Raw genomic sequence first — 24,943 nt, 5'->3', positions numbered from 1 at the left:
ATGTCTCTCTTGACGCCACGGCCACTGTTCCAATAATCTGAACGTATGCCATTTAAGAAATTTTGCTCTCTCCCTCCAAATACTCAAAAGTTGAGCTTTATTTCGCTATGTATTTCTTCCTTCATTTACATTATTTCTTTTCTTCTTTCCTTCTCGCATTATTTCCATTTTTTTTAATTCCTCCGCATCTTCTGAGACTACCGTTACCACTCCGCAGGTCACGCCGGGCCTACAGCGAGCAGTGTCAGCTGAATTCCTTCCATTGAGGCTTCAGGCGACTAGCGCAGTCTCGAGTCATCCTGCCACGTCCCAAGGATCGGTGTATTCTTGCCAGCTGACTTTCCCAAGCTCTACAGCCGTACTTCTTCTTCGGTTCTTACACAAGCTGCTTCCAGAGACTCATTATGTTATTCCCAAAGGTTTTCCGTGCAGGGCATACAATACCTGCCTGCTGGTAATTTTCGGCATTTCTTGAGAAAAAAAAAGAAAGATAGGGTATTGATGAAACGAAAAGACCTTGACAAATTCCTTCGCTGCGTGATTTTCTTTTTACGGTTGACTTTTTTGTGATTTGAATGAGTCGGGCCGAAGTCTATAATTAAAACCGCGTTAGTTACACTGGCTTCATGACTGATTGTGAACGAAGGAGGTTCCCTGCAGTATGCTGTTCCATGTGCTTTCGATGCTAGCATGTCATGTCATGTGCCTAAGCGGCATTATTGCCATTAAAATGCTTAAAACCGTCCTATTTGCTGAAACCCAATTACTGCTTCATCTAGGCAGTGACCACATGACTCCTGCATTCGTGCATTTCTTTGTCGAATTCCACCACAGCTCCTGTCCCGGCTACGCCGGCCGCATTTTGATCGGCGTCGATTGCGAAAGGCCCACTACTGGGCAGCGTCAGTGCAAATTAAGTGTTCGACTCAACCAGGAGTCCTTCACTGCTATGTCTCTCAAAGCCCACACCCAGCTACAGGACGTTAAACCCCACATACCTGCCAACCTCGCCGATGTTGCAACACACACTCCAACTACAACCTGACACTGTGTAAATGCGTGACACCATGTACCAGCCTCAAGTGCGAAAAACGGAGCAAGTCCCTTCATTTATTTTCCTCCAACTTCTCGGAGAATACCTTAATCACAGCCCCGTTGAGCCGTAAGCTTAGACTTTCCTCGCTCGGATACTCCGCGCGTCTCCGGCATGCGGGACTCTCTACTTTCCGTGACGGCAGCCAGGAAGCGTTCTTAACCAAGACACGTCCCGTGGTTCCGTGGCTTCCGCGACCGCCGACGAAATCCGGGCGACGCGGCCAGAAGAACTCCGTTGCCGCCACGCATAGCAATGCGGCGGACTCCGCGCAAAGCAGTGAAGCGCGCAGCTCTGTAGCGGGGTATCGTTTTATTTATTTTTCTTTTCCCTCCATCATGACGTCGTCATAACTGATTCTCGTCGTCGGTCGCATAACCGGACCCCCTAACGGTTCCTTCACGCTTCGGGGGAGCTCGCCACTCGACGGGATCTAGACAGGAGACTGCTGCTACCGCGGAGCTGCACGCCTTCCAGGACGTGTCGGCTATCCAGCCTGTCAGCCGTCGTGTGGTGTTCCCGCGCTTGTTCGTACCGCGAGGAATGTCATGCTAAGACGTCAAGAAAAGGGGAAACTTGAGAGAATGAAAAGACAAGAAGGAAATGTGAGAGTGCGTAGAAGGGTTGAAGGTGTCTTCTGGGAGCCCGCCATTTGAGACCGGGCAAGGTCGCGACGACGTCCACTTACGTATGCGGAGCGGGAAGCCTTCACACTGCCGTGTAAAGTTGGAAAAAAAAGAGAGTGTTGAACATCTCTGCTCAGTCATGCGCACGGTAGAAACAGCGGCACTCCAGGCTCGCGCTGCTGGAGTGCTGGTTGGCCCGGCTTGGCCCGACTTGGCTCGGCTACAAGACCCCCGCTGAAGACCCTCTGCGAGTCATATCTCGAAAGAAGCAAGATTAGATGGGAGACATGTAAAACAAAAACTTAATCACTTAGACCGCGCGCACGCAGCGGTTTCGCGGAACAGACGGCGACGCCGCTGACAGCCCCCCGAAAAGTCGAAAATGCAAATGAGGAAAAAAAACAGGTAAAATAGAAGAAGCAGCCATCGCAGCCGCCGTGGGGTTCACGTGAGGATTGAAATTGGTTGCAGACGCAACTTTTTTTTTTGTTTCTTTTCCCGACGCGTTTCCCGGCTGTAGCCATCTCGTTTCCTGCCTTGGTCCCTTGCTGGCTTACGCGAGCGAAGGGCATTTAAAGAGCTGCCTCGAAAAACGGAAGGGTGCGACGAAGCTTGTTTCTTGGAAAGGTCGGAACGCGCATATGCGTTGGAACGGAGGTATAGAGAAAACGAAGCTCGCGCTTGCCCGCGCGCTCTGAATACAAACACACACAAAAAAAAAACAGCTCCTAGCGCGCTTTGGCCGTAACCTTTCAAACAGTTTCTACTTTATTCCTTCCTTCCTTCCCCTGTTTGGGCCGGCGATACTGCCGAGCGAAACAGTTTGCAGACGAACGCACAAACTACCGTCGGAAGAGCGGCAACGGCGAATCCGCTGCATCCTCTCTGCTTGGCCCCGGCAGACGAGGCACGGCACTAAGGGAGCGCCAGAGGACCTTGCTTCCTTCCGCAAACAGAGGTTCTAACTTCTTTTAACTTCTTTCCCTCGTTCCTCCTTTTGTTTTTCTTCTCCTCCATGTCTACGCACCATCCGGTGAACCCAAAGCCTGCCCAGTTCTGTCTTCTCCCCTCTTCTGCTACGCCGTCTTCCTGGCGCGCCTTTGCGCGGTCGGCTGCCGACCTCTTTTCAACCCCTTGCCATCGTCCGCGAATTGCTTCTCATGTTCACCGAAGACGCCGGGGTGCGCCTCGCTATGGCCCCTACCCGAAGATAACCGTAAGGTTCTTTCTTCCCTGACGTGAAGAAAGAGCTCGCCGAGCTCGTGGTGTGTTTGCCGACACTGCGGTGCCTCGTGTGTACGGAGATTGCGGCAAAACGCTCGTCAGTGTCCGGAAAGAAGCTGGCCAGCAACCGTTGGCCGACCGAAGACCGCGTTTCTGTTTTCAGTCCTGGCGCCGAAACCACCTCCCCAAGCGCCCCTCCCAGCGAGTATGTTTCGTCCGCCCCTTCACCCAGCAAGACGTGCGCCGACGGCTGGGATGGTGCTTTTGTTGAGTGTTCCGGATTGCGCAGTCGTCTCTCGGAGCCGCGTCTGACAGTAATGGCGGATGTGAAGATGAGTTTATTCAACGCCAGCCGACTGAGGCGCGGTCGGACGAAAATGTAAACGCGTTCCGGTGAACCGGATATCCCCGGGTTGTCTATCGCGTGTGAAGGAGCAAAAAGAATTGCGACATCTCTAGATAGGGATGCGTAGAATGCGTCCAGATTCCCGGAGAAGTAGTTATGCACAGTCTGTCTCGCCCCGATTTAAGCTTTGAATTTCGTCGTGATGGAGTGCGGAGCACAAATTTGTACCCCCTCTCTTTTTTTTTTGCAATATTGTTTGGTCCACAAATAGCAGGTTAGATCAATGAAGCTGACCCTTAAAGGGAAGCTGAAGCACTTTTCGAAAAAATTGAGTTCCATGCGGCATTTTATAGTTTTTAGTCTGCTGAAAAAGAATATCGCATTCGAAAAGGGCGGAAATAAACGCAAAAAGCTGTTTTTTGGAATAAAACGGGTACCAGCGTCCCAGGGCGCCGAGCGAACGCCGCGAATGGCCGGGATCGTCGTGACGTCATCCACGGGATCTCCGGCCAACACCGACTGTGTTGCTGCGTAGCGCGTTGCTTCAGCTGGCTTGAGAACTGCGTTTTGCAAATTATGGATCCATCGTTCACCAAAGCGCGGGCCGAAAAGCAGCAAGCAAAGCAGGACGGCCGGCAGACTACCCGTGAATGGCGTCACTTCCGCCAGTTCCGTCCCCCCATTCGGCGTTTCCGGAAACGAAGAGGGCGTGTCGGCGGCGGGTTTTTAGCAAACGATTGCGGCTCATTTTGCGAACAGAATCGAGAAAAAATTTACAGACATGATTTTCAAAGTCCCTTCTTCCCAACCACTGCGTTTCATGCAATTTGAAAACAGTTTCAACTTCCCTTTAAAGCTATTCGAGCCTCAGGTTCCTCGCATTTCATTAAGTGCCTCTTCATCTCAGCTGTTAGGCTATAACGGCGCGCTCTGTTCCGTTTGGAGAAGCAACAGCAATTCGGACTGGCCGCGCGGGGAGATTGGGGGGTGTATTTAGAAACTACATTCTATTTGAAAATTTTAACATAATTCTCTATCAGCTGCGTCCCCAGGCACACTGCGGCCGGTGGCGTAGCCAGTAATGAGCGAGAACGGTCGTATAAGTTGTCCCAGTTAAGCTTGAACACCGTCACAGAATGCCAACAGATGGCTCCACTTCAATAAATATTAGCTGTTGTCGCCGGCCGTCTATCGTACGTAGGTGCCTCTTCCATTTCGCCCACATATAAACAGATGAATTATTCCTGCATTGGCCAAGCTGTAGAAACATGGAGGAAGGGTTTAAAAATGACAAACTTGAGATTTTCCGCCTAAGTTTCAAACTTTAATGCTTCTTTTCTAGGCACTGTCAAAATAACGTTGAAGCTGGCGAAGCACCATGTTACAACGCTTCCGTGCGTCGCTGCAGGTATGAGGTCTCAAGCGTACGGTCAAGTGATGCAGACAGCCTCAAGCTTATCTTGACCGCTTTAGAAAACTTTGCACTTGTGTTCAGTTCGTATCTATTGCTGCGCTTGCTTCCAAGTTAGCAAGCGCACATTTCACCTATAAGCCTGCTATTGTCTTAGCTACGGTTTATTATGCTCGAATAAACGACACTAATGTGTTAATTGTTATTTTAGGCTCGTGTGCTTGAAGGCGGATTCATGCCTGGGTGTTCAGATGTCTCGGTCTCCAGAAATATTCCCCTCATGTGCTGTTGCTAACCGCTACCACCAGCCTTTTTTTTTTTCGAACGTCACTGAATTCTACAACTTTGTGTCTGTGCATTCAATGCTCGCCTAAAACACTTCGGCAAGAAAATCAAAACAGCTGCGTGTAGAACTCCCCAAACCAACTATTTTGAGTCACAACTGCCACCACTGCATGCCACTGCACGCATGCGAGAGGCAGACGGTTGTCGTTGGAGAAGTTATGTGCCTGGGCACAATAAACGAACAAAAAATGTACCCCCAAGCAATTGTCAGCGGCAAGGGTAGGCGTTATTGTAACGCACGACTTAAGAGAGAGAGATAGAGAGAGGGGGAGAGAGAGGGAGAGAGAGAGATAGAAAGCGGTGAAGATAGAGAGAGGGCGTAGTGGACAATTCTACGAAAATGCCCTGCACTTGGCAGGCGCAATCAATTACGACCGCGAGCGCGATAAATGACGCCGGCCTGCTTTAAATCTCGCCTCCGTACATTTACTGCACGGAGCCTGTAAAATTGTCCTGGTCAAAGTTAGGCTCGTCGACCTCGCTTAATGTCTCGCAAATCCGAGGCTCTCTCAGCGTGTGCTTAAGAGAATCTCAACGCATCACATGTGCCTGGGGCCCCGAGTTGTAAATTGTCTAATAACCTCCTAGTTATCGCGTCATGCTAACTCGTCACTTCGCTCAACTTTCGGAGATGGCAGAGTTTTCATAACGACTCTGGGCGCCACTTAAATAGCGCAGACAGCCCTTTTGTGCTTTATCTCGTTGTTGAAACAACTTGCCATGACGTCAGGTCCGCACACTGGCAGCTTAACTTGGTTACGAAGCTCGCCTAGTAAATTGCGTTGAATTAGCAGCGGGACCTTAAGAAGCGACAGCGTGTGAACAAGTCCACGCCGACAACGAACATTACGGACGTTTTAAATTATAAAATGACAAACATATGCCACTCCTACTAAACTGTATGTCAGGCATGTATTTATTGGACTAAAATGCCATTTTGAGGCTTTACATCCAGAACGAACCCGCAGGATTCCAAGAAAATAGACGTAGATAACAGCTGCGTGAAACAAAATAGAGCCCATACACACAGAAGATATATTAACAAAATGAAAAACAGCACGACAGGGGCTATTCATAAGGGCACAAGCACACGCTAAGAGAATATACACGGCGCAACAAAAGGCAAATCTCAGTTTCCCATGCAAGATCATTCAGAACGAATAGGAAGATCTGGGAAACAATCATTGGGTGATTGGGAGTTCTCAGATTTCGATTAAGTCGTTCACGTTAGCATGAAAATATTAGTCTGAATGAACGTGGACACCGACACAAAGTACGAAGAAAAGAAGACAGAATACAAATGTGGCTAGCAGTAGCGACGACAAAAAATTAGGAGCGATCAATTAGATTGTTGCGGAGGAAATGCGGGAAGACATTTTTATTTCACTCACCAATGCATTCAAATACGAATTCTAATTCCGAAGTCAATTCCGAGCTTGGCGCATGATGGCCTTAGTTGGCTATACGCCTTAAAACCCCAACACACACTACTCTATTCCAGCACAAATTCCAATGCCTTTCACTCTGTAATCTAATCCAGTTCTGATTCTATTGTTATTCCATTTCTGTTCGCAATTGCTTCTTTTAGGCTGCGGGCTCTAGCCAAGTCGCTTGCCTCTAAAGCGACTTTTACCGCAGTCTCCTCCGTCATTAATAGAAATAAAGTTATTATTATTATTATTATTATTATTATTATTATTATTATTATTATTATTATTATTATTATTATTATTATTATTATTAATAATAATTTTCGTTGACCTATTCTTAGTGATTTTCATTTCTGCTGAGTAACTCATAGTCCAGTGTGTCGTTCCTCTCCCCTACAAGTGAAGAGAGGGAAATGGCATGCGCCGTTCATGTTAGTGACAGGCGCAAGCGACAGATGGCGGAAGCTGTCAGACAGATTGCCACTTCGCAGGCGCAATTGGCGCCCCGCGGAACCGAATCGCGCCTGCACCTACCACGTGCGCTTGTTTTCAACCAGTTTTCGTCCGCTCCCCAGAGGGCGCCAGATCTTGTGAAAAGGGCCGATTCAAGAAACGATCTCTTTAAAACCTTCAAGCAGTAGCACACAGCCGCATAACGCTATATATCCTCAAAGCGAACAGCCAAACGAGGAGTGTAATAAAAGTGGTCTTTGAAAGATTAAGCTAAAATAAAGGTCAGCCAGCATTTATTATAGACATATGAGACGTAGTCATAAGAGATAAAAAGCTGAATATGCGGCAGTTCGCAAGAGATTGAGAACAGTCAAACGCTGTAGCTTTCCCCTATAGTTACTGCCAGATTATTCCCGTCTACTCTATGTACAATACTGAGCCCGCTGCTAAGTTTCACAGTTTACCTTGCTGAGCAGCCTGTGGATTTGCTTAGCTGCCTGCGTCAGCCTGACTATTTGCGATGTATATCGGCAGGGCTCGTAAAATTAAATGTGCGTCTCGCGTGGGACAACATTACTTATTCAGCTGGGCACCGGGCTGCATTTATCGAACAATCGCCTGTGTCAGACCGTGTTCACTGTCTTCAAAACCTTCGACGCTTAAACGATTTCGCATCTGCCCTAAATCAATAGTCGCCTTTTTCTATCCCCATTACTTGCGAACAGCCCAACGTCTTCGGGTATATTTTCTTTTTTTTTAATCGGGTATTAAATACAGGCTATTCTTCGGTTGAAAATACAACCGGTTGCTTCTAAACACCATTCGGTAACTAAGTGTTTTTAATCGTTTGCTTTGGGATACAATGCCAAGGGTTTGGGGGTTCAGGGCGCACCATAATTGGTGCTCCGTTTTACGTTCGCAATTTCCTAAATTCCTTTTTATCCCCACCAAGGAAATTCTTCGCACAAAATCGTATCTGTTCTTCTCTCCTTCGCCGCTTGTAAACATTTCCTGGCGTACATCATTTCCTGATTTATCTTCAAATTAACATATAAGCCTTGGATGTGGTACGAGCATCGGGTTAAGTTTCCCATTAGTTAATTAGCCGAGCAGGCTGCTGCTGATGCTTTCTTTTATATATATATATATATTCCCATCTATATCATACATATAGCAAGGGTACGGATAGAAAACCACTTCAACTCGGCTTCAATGGGCCTGTGGCCTTTGAGAATATATCGACTATTTTTACCACCACACCTCTAGCTTGTACTCGGTAGCTGCGATTTCGGGGAGGTGGCCGATAGGGTAGAAACTTGGTTTAACGCAGTTTTCATGAAACTTGCTCCAGGAGCGAAAATTGGGGAGAACCGTGTTTTACACAAAATCGAAAGACCCTACAAGGATAAACCATGCAGCGCTAATAACAAGTAACAACGAAAGAAGCGCGTCCGACTATGATGACAACTCCTGCGCCGTGCTACGACAATACACCTCAGTGCATTGATATGCGGTTTAAGGCTTCGAAGAGCGCGATGATCATACGCGCCGCTTCAGGGAGGCGTTTCAAAGTCGCTGTACATCTGGCGGAATGAGGTGTCCGCTTTTCCGTACACCATGGGACCCCCGCCTGCCACCAGCGTAGTCGGGGCGTGCTGGTAATGGCCGCGGCCCGAGGCCGATGTCGCCATCACCGTGGGCGGCGGAAGTTGCGGCGGTACGCCGGAAGTGACGCCGCCCGAGGGCAACCGGAAGTCGCCCATGACAGACGCGATGAGCTGCTTGCGCTTCATGGAGCGCCGCTGCCACCGGAAGCAGAAGAAGCCACCCAGCATCAGGCCCACGTGGATGGCGGACACGACAAGCGCGGTGATGATGATAGTGTTCTGCGGATCGCAGGCGGGCTCCTCCTCCGTGATCCGGGGCTGAATCGGAGGCTCTGCAAGAATACAGTAAGCACTCAAAGTCATTTACAAATCGCGAGAACACTGTTTTACACTGAGGGTGAGAAATAGGAATGAAAATACCAAGAGATAAAAACGAAGGAACGCGAACATTGAATGAACCCGACCGCGGCGACTGCGTTTTTATGGAGGCAAAACGCTAAGGCGCCCGTGTGCTGTGCGACGTCAGTGCACGTTAAAGATCCCCAGGTGGTCGAAATTATTCCGGAGCCCTCCAGTAGGGCACCTCTCCGTTCCTTTCTTCTTTCACTCCCTCCTTTATCCCTTCCTTTACGGCGCGGTTCAGGTGTCCAACGATATGCGACACAGATACTGCGCCATTTCCTATTCCCAAAAAACAATTAATAAAAATCAATGGCAAGCCTGGTTTAGCAATGCATTGAAAATCCTCATAATCAGCCGGATTAGGCGCAGTAATTTACTCTGCCTCGGGCCGGTCGCGGCCACAGTGTCTTAGCAAATTTTCCTATGCCATTGCCACTCCTCACTCCCGGTCACCGACTGCTACGTTTTCGCTAACTAACAAGGTACATTGTTACTGTAACAAGCTATACAGTAAAATGTCTCTCCTGTCCGGCTCGCCGCAGACCAGGACGAAATACAAGCGCTAAGTTGGGAAAGTTGGTACGCCTCTAAACAGTCATTTGTAGACCAAAGCCGAACCTTATTATGAGTATAAAAAAGGTTCGAGGACAGCGAAGCAGGGAAGGAGCTGAGTTTGTCGGGCTTTGTCGTATACAAAAACAGATGCCACCACTTCAGAGAGTCAGCAACGAATAGGAACGGTAGTGCACAATAAGGGAAGAGAATTTCGGGAACATCGAAAGGAACGTGTTCTAGTTTTGCAGGAATAGAACGGAGAAACATGGTCAGTGTGCTTTAGTCTTCATTGATTATTATTATTATTATTATTATTATTATATTAGTAGTAGTAGTAGTAGTAGTAGTAGAAGTATTAACTTTATTGATAAATGTAACGAAGGTAAGGATAAAACTGTACGAATGGCGATCACGGGAGCAAGCAGCGGGTGGCCGGATAAGGGAGCCAACTAAGCATTACAGAAAAACGGCAGCAATCAGACCAGCCTTTTGTGGGCTGAGCATGTTTGGAGCTCGGTTCATTTGCAATTGAAGTAAATTTGAAGTGTTCGCGCATAAAGCGGTGTAAACAGTTCATCCGTATATACTAATCCAGCTAGCCATCTCAATGCGAAAACTGACATTAAAATTATTCACTTTTGATCGCAGCTAGGCCCACAAACAGATCCAATTATCTTCTATGTGCTTCGCAAGCAATTCGCAAATAAAGTGACTACCATCCACACAACCTGCGAAACACCACAAGCGATAACTTGATCTTGCACCCTTGCCGCTCGACTACTGATCCGGAGTTCCCGGGTTCGAACCCGACCACGGCGGCTGCGTTTTTATGGAGGAAAAACGCTAACGCGCCCGTGTGCTGCGCGATGTCAGTGTACGTTAAAGATACCCAGGTGGTCGAAATTATTCCGGAGCCCTCCACTACGGCACCTCTTCTTCCTTTCTTCTTTCACTCGCTCCTTTATCCCTTCCCTTACGGCGCAGTTCAGGTGTACGCCGATATATGAGACACATACTGCGCCATTTCCTTCCCCCCAAAACCAATTATTATTTATACCCGTGCCGTTACTTCAGTGCTAACATGATTTTTTAGCTAAGCACTAAACCGCGGAAGCCTGAAAATCAGGATGACGAAAATGCCGGTATTTAGATACAGAATGTCACTGCCTTCAACAAGCGTTGTAAGAGAACATATAGGACAAGCAGCAAACTATAACTAGCCTCTTCTATAGCCACGGGCGTCGGGCATGTTTATGTGCCGACCTTCGAGGGCTGCTTCTACTGTTATAGGTATCGTTAACATTCCTCCCTATAATAATAATAAAACCTCGGGTAATTAGCGACGCATCACTGGCCGGCTGGCAATAGAATTTGAGCGTAAATAACTAACAGTGCTATGGCGCTCCCTGAAGGGTCTAAAAGCAAACCCATGTCCAACATTCTTGGATAATTTTGAATACTATTAGAAAACCTTACGATACATGTACAAAAATATTGAAGGTAACAGTCTGTTCCTCCGATATATAGCAACATCTTTCTTTTATAGCGCTTCCATCGCTCGCATAGCGCCGTTAAGACTGCCGTAGGAAACCAAAGGGGAACGATTTTGACGTTAGCAAGAACGTTAGTAGCAAAAAATTCAGGCTAGCGACGGGAGATCTGCGGTTGTATTGATTATTATAGTAAAATCTTACAGTATATGACAAAACTGCGCTCACAAACTCTATCCAGTTCACAAATGTCATTGTCCAGAATTGTTCGGTGTGACCTGAGCTAAATGTTCGTTCAAATCTATAACCATTGGATGCGAGAGCTGTGGAATCGCATGTTTTACAAAGTGCTGCTTTTCTAATCGGAGTCCGTACTTTTTAGCATTACCGACCTTAAACTTACAGCGTTTACGTGCCTAAAGTAGCTCGTTTAACTCTCTAACTGAGCTTACTGAAGTTATAGGAACTAGCGCGGCCTTATTACGCGCGTATAAGAACGAGTCGCTTCTTTCCTTCTTTGTTTCTTTTTCTTTTTGTAAGTCGAAAGCAAGTGTACGAAGACGTCGGAGAGGTGCGCGCCAGAACACATCAAACTGGAACACAGCGTTATAAGAAAGAACAAACAGTCACTGACGTGTCCGCAAGTGCGACAGCCTTCCTCATTTCCTCTCCTCCTCGGGCAATATAGGGCTGGCTCCCATCAGGTGTTTGCACGACGGGCCTTACTCCTGACGCGAGCCGACAAAAGATGACTCGCCGAGACGACCGGCTAGTCCACAAAGACTCGGACAGCCGGAGCCGGTAACGCGGCCAGAGTAAGACGGATCGCAGTCGCCTCGGGGATCTCTTTGTCCACACCACCGGGGAACGGGGGGTGGGGCTGTAGCAGAGTCGCAATCCGGGGAAGGCCACTTTCTATACGGCCTAATGCTCATTCTCTTGTGCCGGCCGCCTTTGCCAGTCGAGAGAGAGGGGGAAGAGAATGCGACCGCCGCGGCGCGTGCGGAATTCGTCTTCATTACGTTCTCTGACACACACCGGAGGAGGGACAGCGGCGCGCGCATACACACTACATAATGCCAGACGACTTCCTCACCTCGTTTTCTGCTCCGCGGCGGCTGGTAGCCGCTGCCAACGCTGGCGGCGTTCCTCGCCCAGCTGTTGTCGGGCTTCAGGGGGGCGCTGTCTTCGCCGACCATAATGGCCAGCGAGAGCGGCACTTCCTCGGGGTACGGCTTCTCTGTCGTCGCAACGATCTCCTGCATCGCGGAAGCGGCGTACCCTCCTCCTCCACCCGCTTCAACACCTCCTCCTCCTCGCATCTCTTGCACGAACTGGCCGCCCGTGGAATTCGCAGGACCCTGCGGAGGCAGTGGCAAAGCGTTGTCAGCGAATTCAGCATTGCCGGCGTTGAAATCGACCGCAGCTCTCGTTTCGTTGGCGGCGGCGAAATTCGAGGCGTCGTCCCTCCTGCCTTCTTCCGGTGGCCAGCGTCGGCTGACGTCCTCGGGGTGTCCTTTGTCCTCCGTCGTTGCGCTCTGCTTTCCGAAAGAGCCCGCGCTAATGCTTTCCTGAATGCCTCGCGAAGACATTGGATCGTTCTGCTGCGTGTCGTAGGAAGGATGTTCATCTCGGCTAATGTGGTCAACCGACTCGTTCGAGCGGGCCATCCGTTGCTCGGCTTGGCGGTGACCTCCTGCTTCGTAATGTGGCCCTCTGCCGTTCTTGGAAAGTTCCCGCTGCTCGTTACGGACTGGGCTGGGATCTAATCGACGGTGTTCGGGGTTGTACCACGCCGGGTCGACGGCTGGCCTTGGCTGCGGGCCGTACGGCATTTCTCTCCAAGTATGCCCGTATGGAAACGCATGACTGGGATGCGGCGGTCTTCCTTGGCGTCTGTCCTCCGGGGACATATGCCTCGCTTGCTCGTAGCCGCGCCCATATGGGCCATGAGATCCAGGAGGCGAGCCGTAATGCCGGCCGTATCCCAATCCGTAGCCACCGTACGGCTGGGAGGTCAAATCGAAAGGAACCGCAGTGGCTTGCTGCAAGGGGAGTGCAGCAACCACGTGCTGTTGCGGTCTCGGAGGCTCTGGGTTACGGAACACAACAGCCGAGGAGACCTGCTCGATTCTTTCGCCATCCATCGGGGACCGCTGTTCAGGGCCCGTGGAGTTCATTTCTTCGGGCAAGTACATTTCCTGTTTACGGAACATCAGCGGCGATTCCCCTTCCTCATCATCATCATCTTCTTCCGAATCGAAATGTGCCGTTTCGTTTGTTTCCGGAAACGGAGTCAGTGTAGGCGTCACTGTCCCGTCGGTCGCTTCTTCAGTGACGGTAGAATTCCAGTGGAATCCTTCCGTACTTTCATCTTTGTTTCCAGAGGCTCCGGTGCTTTCCGCGAGAGTAGGAGTGATTGTAACGTCCTTGCTAGTCGTCTCCGGGATCTCACGCGTGTCGGTGACGTTTTCGACGTCGATCTGAGTTGTTGCTGCTGGGCCCTCGGTGGAAACCGTGGTCGTGGTCCCTGGAGGTTCGGTCGTAGTTGTGGTTGGCTCTTCGGTCGTGGTTGTCGTCGTTGGTGTGGTACGCACGGAGTAAGGCCGGATGACGATCGTCGGTCTGTGCGCGGTCAGAAAAATAGGTCTCGTTCTGTTCCTGAATGCAAATCGTGCCCGTGGCCGTGAGACGTCCCGCCTTTTGCGACCGAACGACTCCATACCGCTCTGGCAATGCACCTGAAGAAAAATAAGACAGAGCAAGATTACTCCCCTATCAAAAACACAAATGATATTTTGTAGTATTTCGGGACATGAAATTTTTCTAGAAACATAATTTTCTGTAGTATTACGCTGCCCGTTGTCGTAGCGACAGAAGTACTGCAAAGTATTGCAGAAGCATATGCACCACTGAAGAAAAAAAACCTGCGGGGACACTTAAGCTTCGCTTTTAAGGGTACAACGCGACAGAGCTTTCTCTTGTCCACGCATACACTGCTTTCTCGTCCACAATCACTATATTTATGTAAATTTATATTTGTAATATATTTATGTGAAGACCACACAACATGCATATAGAGCCCCACGTTAACCAGGCCTTAAGAACGTGCCTCCATGGCGTCATCCAAATGGAACATAATTTGAGTGCAATAAATACCATGCTTTTTTTTTCTTTTTAAGGTGCCTGCGCGGCCTAGCGGTGCAGTGTGTGACTCGCAATCCGAGGTTCAGGGGTTCAATTTCCGGCTGCCCCAATTCTCTTTTCAGAGCAGTTCGTTTAATTTACATACTTACATATCTTAATTACGTATTGCTCATGTAGCGAGCTTTTAATCATCAATTTTATAATGTTTTAATGTCTTTTCAAATCCAACAGTGACGTAGCCACCTTTTCGACCAATCCGGATTTTTCGGTCACGGCACCGGCAACGCCGACACCGGAATTTTTGCAGGACGAGACCTTTACGCTGCCCTGTAAAGCTACAAGACAACAAAAAAAATCTGTCGCCAAGACAGGACGACAAAACATTTTCCCTATTTCGGGCCCGATTATGTAGTATTTATGGACTGGGCCGTCGCTGGCGACTGCTTTTCATCTGTTGAAAAAAAAAGACAAAATAAAAGGGACGGCGGGACAGCAATGACTTTGTTACTCAGTATAAGTTCCTGAGATCCGACAAAAAAAAATATCAAATTCATTGAGCGAACAAATCACGGTCCCATAGGCCATGAAAGAGGGTCTAGTGTCACAGAAGACCTTTATCTAGTGCGTTTAGAATCAGTGCTGCCATCTAGTGAATAGGACCAAACCTGAAATAGGAGCTCTGAAATCGTTGGGGGTCAGCGCAACACATTTAAAGCGAAAGCTTTACTGGCCGCGAACTTGCGATTTCGCCGTGGCCGCACTCCAAGGAGGCACATGACGTCACAACGCGCGCCTCACATATCTCGGTGGGCACCCGAACCGCGCTTTCTTCTTTCCCTCCCTCCTTTATCCCTTCCCTTATGGCGCGGTTCGGGCGTCCACCGAGATATGTGAGACGGTTACTGTGCTTTGCGCGCTCACTGCGCCATCTGGCGTGACGTCACACCGCGCGGCTGGCCGCCGCCGCCATTTGGTATGACGTCACACAGCGTTCCTAGTCGTTGCGCTCGCCTCCGCTCGCTTCGCCAGCTGCGTCGCATGCCTGATAACATGTCGGAGGATAGAAAAGGAGAGCTCGCGTGCGCCGCATCCACAGTTGTGTCGTCTTTAATGCGACAACAACATAGCCAGACAACCAGACTAACCTAGACTTGCAATCAAGATTAACCAATGCTAACCATGCTATGGGTTAGCTTTCGCTACGTATATCCTGGCACAGCCGAGCTAAGCCATTGCCAATTTGTTAATGTGGCAGTAAAAATAATGAATCGAATACACGTGCATTTAATGAGGATTTATAAGACTCTTAAACACTTATAACACTAATAAAAGTGCAATCAAGACACATGAGCCCTCACTGGAGCGAAGAGGGACTAATTTTTTTTCCAGTGTACGTAAATAATGTCTACTTTTTTACATTTTGTACATTTCCCGGCACTCAGTAAAACGTTCGAAACGCAGCAAAATATATTTATTTCATGTTTTAGAACTGAAATTACCGCGTACTAATCGTGTGAAATAAATCGGTGACACGAACTATCAAGAGCGACTTTCAATATATGCCCATGGAAATATATGCTGCATTGTAGAAACGTGCGTGGGTTTGAAATGAATGCAAAGAGGCGTTAATTCCCCCATGAAAAAAAGTAATTGGTAGGAATCTTAAGTAGTTCGAAACATTATATAAAATGTATTATCAAAGTGACGGTAAAAATTCCTTCAGCACTGAATTTACGTAACTTACTTCCTCTTCTGATGTTTGCAGTGGACAAATCTTCCAAATTTGCTAGAAATGCAGAATTAACTTGTGTCATTCCATCCGACGTGCAGAACACATATCAGTGACCAAGTCCACACCCAACAATTAAGGGCAAAAGCTTTCTTAAACGGGAAAGAGTCTATGAAAAACTTTTCTTATATTGTAAGATTTCGCCATAAAAATCAATATATCCGCAGATCTCCCGTGAGCAGGCTTACATTTTTTAATAATAATAATAATAATAATAATAATAATAATAATAATAATAATAATAATAATAATAATAATAATAATAATAATAATAATAATAATAATAATAATAATAATAATAATAATAATAATAATAATAATAATAATAATAGATTTTTTGCTGTTAACGCTTTTGCTGTGGTCAAAAGCGTTCCCCATTGGTTTACTGCGGAAGTCTTCACTGCTCGATGCGAGCGATGAGAAAATTTTAAAAGAAAGGTTTTTCTACACACCGCAAGAATGGACAATTACGTTGAATAGTTCAATAACGTAGAATAACTTCTTGCTGGGCGAGTTGGTGCATAGCTTTCTTGGGATGACGTTGCGCTAGCGACAAGACGTACACAGGAAAAGCAGAAGACGACCGATAGAGCGCAAACTATCAACTGGATTTATTGCTTTAAGAAAAGCATATATATGTAGAATTCACACGTGCAAAAGAAGGGGGAGAGGGAAGAAAAAAGAATCGAATGACAAGTCAAGCCAGCAATTGTCAGCAAAAGCAAGAGAGAAAATTTTTTTCCTTATCATATAAGGTGACCGAGGTATCGCCAACACAATTATTGCCTTTTTCTTTGATGTGGAATGCTTCTAAAAGTTCGCGGGCTATTTTGTTTTTGCTCTTGATCATAATATTGATGTCTTTGAGCAGCGGCTCACAACCAAGACATGAAATGCAATGAGCGGGCAAGTTCGCGTGTATGTCGGCCAAACTGGACGCTGCATCAATGAACGCGCAGGGGAGCATGCTCTTTCTATACAAAAAGGAGAAGGGGGCGAACTTGCCCGCTCATTGCATTTCATGTCTTGGTTGTGAGCCGCTGCTCAAAGACGTCAAGATTCTGGGCAAGAGTAAAAACAAAATAGCCCGCGAACTTTTAGAAGCATTCCACATCAAAGAAGAAGGTGATAATTGTGTTAGCGATACCTCGGTCACCTTAGATGATAGGAAAGAGATTTTCTCCTTTGCCTTTGATGACCACTGCTGACTTGACTTGTCATTCCATTCTTTTTTCTTCTCTCTCCCTATTCTTTTGCACGTGTTAATTCTGCATATATATGCTGTTGTTAAAGCAATAAATCCAGTTGAGAGTTTGCGCTCTATCTGGCGTCTTCTACTTTTACTGTGTACGTCTCGTCGTTTGCGCAACGCCATCCCAAGAAAGTTCAATAACCGTAGCTTGCAATACTCCAGTATTCAAAATTTTTGTACAAAAATGCGGGATATGAGCACTTTTTCCACTTACAGAAGTGTGTTCCTTGCATAGTTTTTCTCGTGGACTCATAACAAACATATACACGCAGTTTCTTTTTATTCTTAGGATCATTGAGCGCTGGAACTTCGCGAGCGGCACCACATTCTGCATAGGTTTCGCCCTTTCCTTTCTTCATAGTTTTTTGATGGACGGAGAGCAGGTGACAGGCAGGTGACCACCGCTGAAAATGGTATGCGAATGGAAATGTTCTTCTAGCTAAAACAGCCTATTTTTTAAATATTAATGTGCGAACAGCCTTAGGTGAAAAACGTACCCTGCATACTGGCCTGATGTCTCTATTTGAAATCAACGTTATTCACCTGCCAGTAGTGTCTGCTTCAGCGTGAACCAACCTCATAAAAATGGTGTATAGAGTGTATATAGACTTCTTATAGATCCTATTGCCTTCCAATAGATATCTTCGGTTTCCTCATAGTTTATACACCGTCTATAGACAAGAGCCTACTAAAATGTATGGTCATAAATCTACAGGTTGTCTGTAGACTGTCTGTATGGTTTGTATTGTACATAGAGTAGTCTACAAGATTTGTCCATAGAAGGTCTATAGACTTTCTAGACAAAAGTCTATGGGCAGTCTATAGACTGCCTAAAGAAATTTTTGTCACAGCACGGCCGTGCCGCAGTGGCGATGCAGCACTTCATCTTTGGGCCAGCGTGAACATTGGGACACACCAACGTAGACAGACACGTGGAACACGGAACACACAGCTGACTAACAACTTCAATGAAAAAGCGCGAAACGTGCGGAAATATATACGGTGGGTAAAAGAATATTCCAACCCAAACCCAAAGTTCACGCTGGCCCAAAGATGGATTCATACCAACTGGCCCAGAGGAATGCCATTTCGCAGCAGTTCATGCCACGAATATACCGAAATAAGCTGCATTATTAACCGGAGTGCATAAGTTGCTCTCACCGGGTCACACCTGTCCTGGCAGAACCTTATTTGCACCTCGAAGTTAACCATTCCGGACGACGGAAATCTGAAGGCCTTGAAGTTGGCGAACAAAGCTCCTGGAAGCCTGTAGTCCGGTCGCAGCGCCGGAAATATACTGGGATCAACGGGACACCTGCACACCCAAAATGAAAATCAGCGCATGCAGAAATGCGTCCTCATAAACATTAAGCAAACACGACAGAATCTCATACTACGTTAGACTGAGAATGATAAATTCCCATTGGGACTTACCCTAAGCTGTCGATGAGGAAAAGAGATTCCCCGTTGGAGCTCCTAGCATAAAGGTTTCGTGCAAAGATGGCAAATGCACCTGAAATGAAAAATGATATATGTGAGGACGATTTGCCAATACCGATTTGATGTATTTTATTCAGCGCTTGGATAACATATATAGGTATTCAGCCCGGCATATAATTCTACTGGTTTACAATACGACGTTATGTTCAACAAATTTGATGCTGACCTGTTCATCTGACTCTTCTAAGAAATGGATTTCCAAGTGAAAATTACGATCAATTTGGCATGGTTCTTTCCACCGATGCGAGCAACCGTAGCATAGGAGAACTAATAATTACTCGTTAAGGCTCACTAAAGGGTCCACGGCATAAAAAGCCTGCCCGCATGGTTGCATCATGGCTTGAGACTGCAAATACCCCCCCCCCCCCCCCCTCCCCCTTCATACTCAAAGTTAAAAAATAAGTACTCAGAAATCTTACTGCCAGGTTCTTGAATTTCAATTCTCAGCGTGAGTTCATCTCCGAGGCCGACCACTCCAGCGTCGCGGCCGCTGGGATCCAAAATCCTCATGACAACATTTGGCGGAGGAGCTGTGTTGGTTACGACTGACGTTATGGTTGGCTGGTGGCGAGTGCTGTGGATAAAGCATTTCATCATGGTTACAAGCTATAAAAAAGAAAGACAAAAGAAAGGAAGAGAAAAGAAAGAAAGAGAGAAAGAAAAAAGAAAGAAAGAAAGGAAGAAAGAAAGAAAGAAAGGAAGAAAGAAAGAAAGAAAGAAAGAAAGAAAGAAAGAAAGAAAGAAAGAAAGAAAGAAAGGGACGGTACACTGCGCTTGAATCCGCATCGGAGCAAAACAAAAAATAAAAAATAATAATAAAAAACACGATATATTGCAAGCGATGTCCTATTTACAGTGGGGCCCTTGAAAATATAAGCGGTATTAACAGGCATTCACTAAAAAGTATTGCCACTTTGCAAGGCCATCTCCAGTAAACACATGTTCGACGGCGTAGCGTTAGAAAATGGCAATAATTCTGGCTACTTTAGATTTTCGTTCATTTCCTGTATAGTTTCGATTGGGCAATAAATGACGTCCATGAATGAGGCAGATGTAAGTGGCCGCCATTGGGAACAGTCGGCGCTGGAAAACATGTTTTGCCTTCCTTCCTGTTTCATTTCATTTCTCCATTCTGCCTGCTATCCTTTATTTCCGCTGCCCCAGCTCAGGTGCTTCAGTATCGATGGCAGATGCCGGGGCTAGCAAAAATCTTTTCCTTCCTTTTTACTATAATTTTTAATAAAACCACTACCACCACCACCTTTCTTCCTGCTAGAAAATAATCCATTCAGCCATCCAGATTAAAGTAAATGTAAGCTTGGATCACGTCTTGCAGAGTGTTCGATTCGGGATGAAAGTTATCGTTAACAAACTCGTTTATTATTCCGCTGTCAAGTCGCCTCGGTACTATATGCAAGCGTTTGTTTGCAAACATTCACTGCTCAGGCTATTTTGCTTTCGCAGTTATACTAAATTTTCGAAGGGTCAGGTAACACAAGCGATAAGAAATCCCCCATCGTTAATCATTCAGTAATGTTGTGGAAAAATAATTTTTAAATCCTTAAGCTTAAACCCTTAAATCAGGGATAGACAACTGACAGCCAAATGATGCCCCCCCCCCCCCCCCCCCCCCCCCCCCCCGACTGGCCTACCGCTATGATGGCCTAGCGGCGCAGCATCTCCCTCACACGAGAGAGATTCTGTGCACCAGTAATTTACCCACTTTCTAATGAGCGCCAGAGATCCTGAAACCAATGCTTGGCTTTCCTCCACATAAACTGCTCGTAGGAAGGCGCCACAAGAATACTACAATGGTCGTATGGATTAGTTGGCATGGATTCATTATAAATCTCATCTCTTCAACAAGCATATTATTTGAACGCTCAGCACTGTTTTGCGCGGCTAGGGACGTGGTGCCTTCAGTGCGCTCTGGATTCTAAGCGAACCTATAGATTCCGGCATTTGTTCTTCAGATTTGTGTCACCTGGAGCCGTGTAAGGAAGGTCAGTACTTTACATCACCACACCCACAGACACGATATAATATGACCACGAATAGCAGACCTTACTGGCCAGCCTGTCAGCACTGAAGTGCTTTGCTCACATCGACCTGAGAGCGATCAATCGATCCATCAGTGGTGACGTCACTGAGCATATTTCGTTTCGAGTGACGAAGGCGACATCAACTACGATGAACCCCCCTGATGCAGTGATCGATGTGAAACGTCTGCTCCCGTGTGATCTCAGTGCCAACTTCACTCACGTGACGTCTAGCCCGCCGCTGTAGGCACCGTTTCTCGCAAAGCTAGAGCCGAGCGTGACGGTCCTGTCTCCCGCTTCGAAGGAGCACACGACACGTATGTTGCGATCCGTGTCCGTCATGATGATGGGATGCTGCTGGACAACAACTTCGTTGGCGTAGCGGCCGTCTCCCTGCACATGTCCAAAAAAAAAAAAAAAACACGAACACTGAATTTTTAATTTTTTTGCGACAACGCAGTGTTCTGCATGCGGGAATCGATTAATCGTATACAGAACACATTCTTCTGTACGGCTGTAAAAGCGTCCTTCGTCCTTCAATGTTCGTAACTACTCTAAAAACATCGCAAACTAAGAGTACATTGTTCCCATACAAAAACGTCCTATGGGCGTCTGTGGAAAAAGCTATGTCCGTCTATGGCCTTTTATGAATGTCTATACGCACCCACAGAGCTGCTTATTGCCAGCTATTGAAAAATCTATGCCACTAAAGCTATAGCTTTGGAACCATACAATTGTCTTAAACTCTCTATAGAAAAATATATCAGCCTCTATAGGCAGCTATAGACAGAAATAGGAAAGGTCTATAGGTATTTGGGCCAAAATTCTATAGCCGGCCATAGGACATTTTTGTATGGCTTGTCTTCGAGAAAAATCTTCGGCACATAAGATCAACACTTACAATGCACGAAAATGCAGTACGCAGATTGATAGAGTTTCCAGAGGAATGCAGGACCTCGGATATTAGGCAGTGTGTGTCCACTGAGGCGCTGTTATTGAATGCGGGTGAAGAATATGCTTTCCTAAGGTCATGGAGACATCCACATATCTAAATAAGCTCCAAGGTGAAAAACGTAGCGCAAAGAAACGAGGACACAGAAAGACGGACAACACACGGCGCCGTGTGTTGTCCGTCTTTCTGTGTCCTCGTTTCTTTGCGCTACGTTTTTCACCTTGAAGTTATGAACCAACAAGCCCAAGCATATACCCTTCTAAATAAGCTATTTCTTGCATTCGCCATACCGGCATGACACAATGTACGTTTCCCTGCGGAACCGACCTCCAACGGGTAAATTTTGTCATGAGGCACCCTCCTCGAAACACATCTCATGAGAATGTCCTAAATCAGAAGCTTCGATTGCCAAAATTATGAACACTAAATCAATCCCTGCCTTTAGACCTACGTGGCTGGCTCTAGCAAGCAACTTCGCAGGATCAGCTATTTTCGAGGAAACACATCTGCACCAAGATTTAAAGAAAAAGAAATAACAGGACAGAGACCCTGAAACAAGAGGTGATATCACGCTTAAGTCATACAGACAATACCATTTTCCGTAACAGCTTTGGGTGTGGAAACTGAACTAGATGCTGCTCAATATTAAGAATGTCTAATTACTCTCTGGGGAGTCAGAATTATTTTAGCCTTTGGTACATCGCCTTCTTCAACATGCACTCGCCACCGCTTTCGCTGCTCGTGGTTTCAAGCATCGCCCTGCATAAAAACGCACTGATCTGAAAATTCTCGGTAAAAATGGTCTGCAGCGCTTCTAGTAAAACCGTCACGAAATCGAGCACCTTAGAATCCGGGCTTTCTGTTGAGCCGAAAAAAAAATGGTATGCTTAAAATTCAGTGGTTCTGTCTTTTTAAGCGCAACATTTCCACTATGAAGCGCAAACTAGCCTTCGCTCTTGCCTTGGAATACCCTGAACACATGGCATCCAACACCATTAAAAATAGTTTTCTTATTGATCTCGCAGTTTGTGATGCATTCAAGAACCAGTGTAAGAAACCCATGTCCAGCTTTCCTGGATAACACGAACCGGACCCAGCTACCAGCCGGCAATAGCGATAACCGCGTAACTGAATGGTAATATTTTCATTAGCAACTGAAAGAAAACTAAAGCCTTTCCTGAAATAATGCGCTAAGATATCGATACTGATGACTTACTCTTCCTACGCGCTGCAGAATCTCGCTTATAAACGACTCCCTTTGCTCCCACCGAACACTGTTGACGGCCATACAAAATCAGTGAGACGAAACATACTTAGAAGGGTCAGGGTTCGGGCTAGTGAGTAGTCAACATGAGGATCCATAGCGCACACAGTTGTATGTTTCGCGTGAGGATCCATAGCGCACACAATGGAGGGGACACAACACTAGCGCTAAACTTCCACTGAATTCAGTGGAAGTTTAGCGCTCGTGCTGTGTCCCCTCAATTGTGTGCGCTATGGATCCTCACGCGAAACATACATTCAAAATTCCCGCCTTTATTTCCCATGCTCAGCGCCACGCAGCCCGTGACGGCAGCCGCACAAACTAGGGGCGCTCACCTCCTGCAGCGTTCCACAGCGGGATCCGAGCGAGACCGCGAACTGGAGCGTGTTCTGCCCGTTGCCCACGACGAAGCACTGAGCCGGGTTGCCCTTGGCGTAGACCCGGCCGTGGAAGGGCGTGTCAAAGTTCATCGCCAGCAACATGTCCTGCTGGTTGCACTGCACGCTTACTGCGAGAAGAATGAACCGCCGACAGTGCCCAGGTTGCCTGCCGAGTTACACAAAAAGACATAACGCTTGCTCCCTCTAATCGATTAATAGTTGGTATCTGCAGTGTCTTCTTCGTCAAGAAGGTTATAAACATTGCTGTTCCCCAGGGTTCGATACTTGGGACTCTTTTATTCTTCATATTTATCAGCGATCTACCCGAGTGTCTAACCTTGGCTTCTGAGTGTATTTCGCATGCAATGATACTACCCTAATTTGCGGACTATAGTCCGCGGACTGTACAGGTTTAAAAGCTGAAATTTTTAGTCATGCGGATATTCTATGCGTGCTAACTATGCATGATTTGATTTCTTTGTTTCAGGTCGTTTGCCAGAGCCGCAGAAGTCTACCGGTGGCTATAATTAGAAAAAGAAAAGAAACTTGTGCCGAGTGGGCGCCTACGACATGTTACGGTGCTAAATAACAGCGAAATCAGATCCGATATGCAATCAACTTCAATATTTTACCTTCTGGAAATTTTATTTTTAGCCAAAATTTGGCCCTGTGGACTATACACCGGGTGTGGGCTATAGTCCAGAAATTACGGTACTCTTTTGTAATCGGATAAATGTTTGAACTCAATTACCATGGCACTTAACGAAGGCCTCAATAAAATTGCTAATTGGTGTGCTAAAAACAGATTTCATTTACATCCTTCAAAATCAAATTTCATTATATTTAGCTCCCGGTGTGTAAATTTCGCAAATATATCCTCTTTGGACATAAATTCGCATCTCATACAACATCCTGATCATTGCTTGTTCCTTGTCGTTCTACTCTACAGTTGACTGAAATTTAACAGGCATATATTCAGGAGCTACAAATAAAAACATCATATGGTATTAGAATATTGTTTAAGGCTTCTCGTTTTCTTAATCCGCGCACATTAGTTGCACTGCATCACGCATTTTTTGTGGTCATTTAAACTACTGAATAATTTCATGGGGTCTGAAGTACATTTCTCATCGTTCATCTTTTCAACACATTCAGAATCAAGCCGTCAGATTAATGACGGGAAATGATCGGCACTGTTCTACATCCCCGTTGTACCATGATATTAATATACATCGCATTAATGATCTAGTCGAATTCAACATTGCAGTATTTTGATGTCCCATCATGAATTATCTCAACCTCCTGCAATTTATTCACATAAAAGACATTACCAACTATAATGTTACACGCTTTTCGCTTCGTGAAAAATTTTGACTTCCCAAATTTCGCAGTAACTTTGGCATTCAAACAATTGGATTTCCTTTCATCACACTCTGGGATTCTTTAATGCATAATACCAAGCAAGCATAGCCTCTGTCGTCACTTCAGCTCCAACGTAATATGTATATTCTTAATCGTTGGTATACTAGCATACTGGGAACATGTATATATCTAGCACTGTTTTATTATGTTGTGTTGTTGGCCAAATATTCTTTTCTCACTTCGTACTGTAGTAGAATATGTATCTATGTTGTTCCC

The 24,943-nt window shown here is 46.4% G+C and overlaps 1 protein-coding gene across 1 annotated transcript in view; it reads right to left on the bottom strand.

Moving 5' to 3' along the window:
- Positions 1–5,939: 5,939 nt before the first annotated feature.
- Positions 5,940–24,943, bottom strand: part of LOC144111263 (uncharacterized) — an 89,518-nt gene continuing 70,514 nt past the window's right edge. Inside the window, exons 16-22 of the mRNA XM_077644495.1 lie at positions 23,261–23,433; positions 20,933–21,102; positions 19,090–19,244; positions 18,605–18,683; positions 18,332–18,485; positions 12,079–13,723; positions 5,940–8,867 (exon numbers count right to left, since the gene is read on the bottom strand). Of these exons, the coding sequence (XP_077500621.1) occupies positions 8,482–8,867; positions 12,079–13,723; positions 18,332–18,485; positions 18,605–18,683; positions 19,090–19,244; positions 20,933–21,102; positions 23,261–23,433 (2,762 nt within the window). The 3' untranslated portion in view covers positions 5,940–8,481. The remainder of the gene's footprint in view (positions 8,868–12,078; positions 13,724–18,331; positions 18,486–18,604; positions 18,684–19,089; positions 19,245–20,932; positions 21,103–23,260; positions 23,434–24,943) is intronic.

This window comes from Amblyomma americanum, chromosome 11 (genome assembly GCF_052857255.1).
Source record: "Amblyomma americanum isolate KBUSLIRL-KWMA chromosome 11, ASM5285725v1, whole genome shotgun sequence".
Taxonomy (NCBI): Eukaryota; Metazoa; Arthropoda; class Arachnida; order Ixodida; family Ixodidae; genus Amblyomma; species Amblyomma americanum.
Note: the sequence above shows the minus strand (reverse complement) of the source record. Positions and strands in the feature narration are given on the sequence as shown.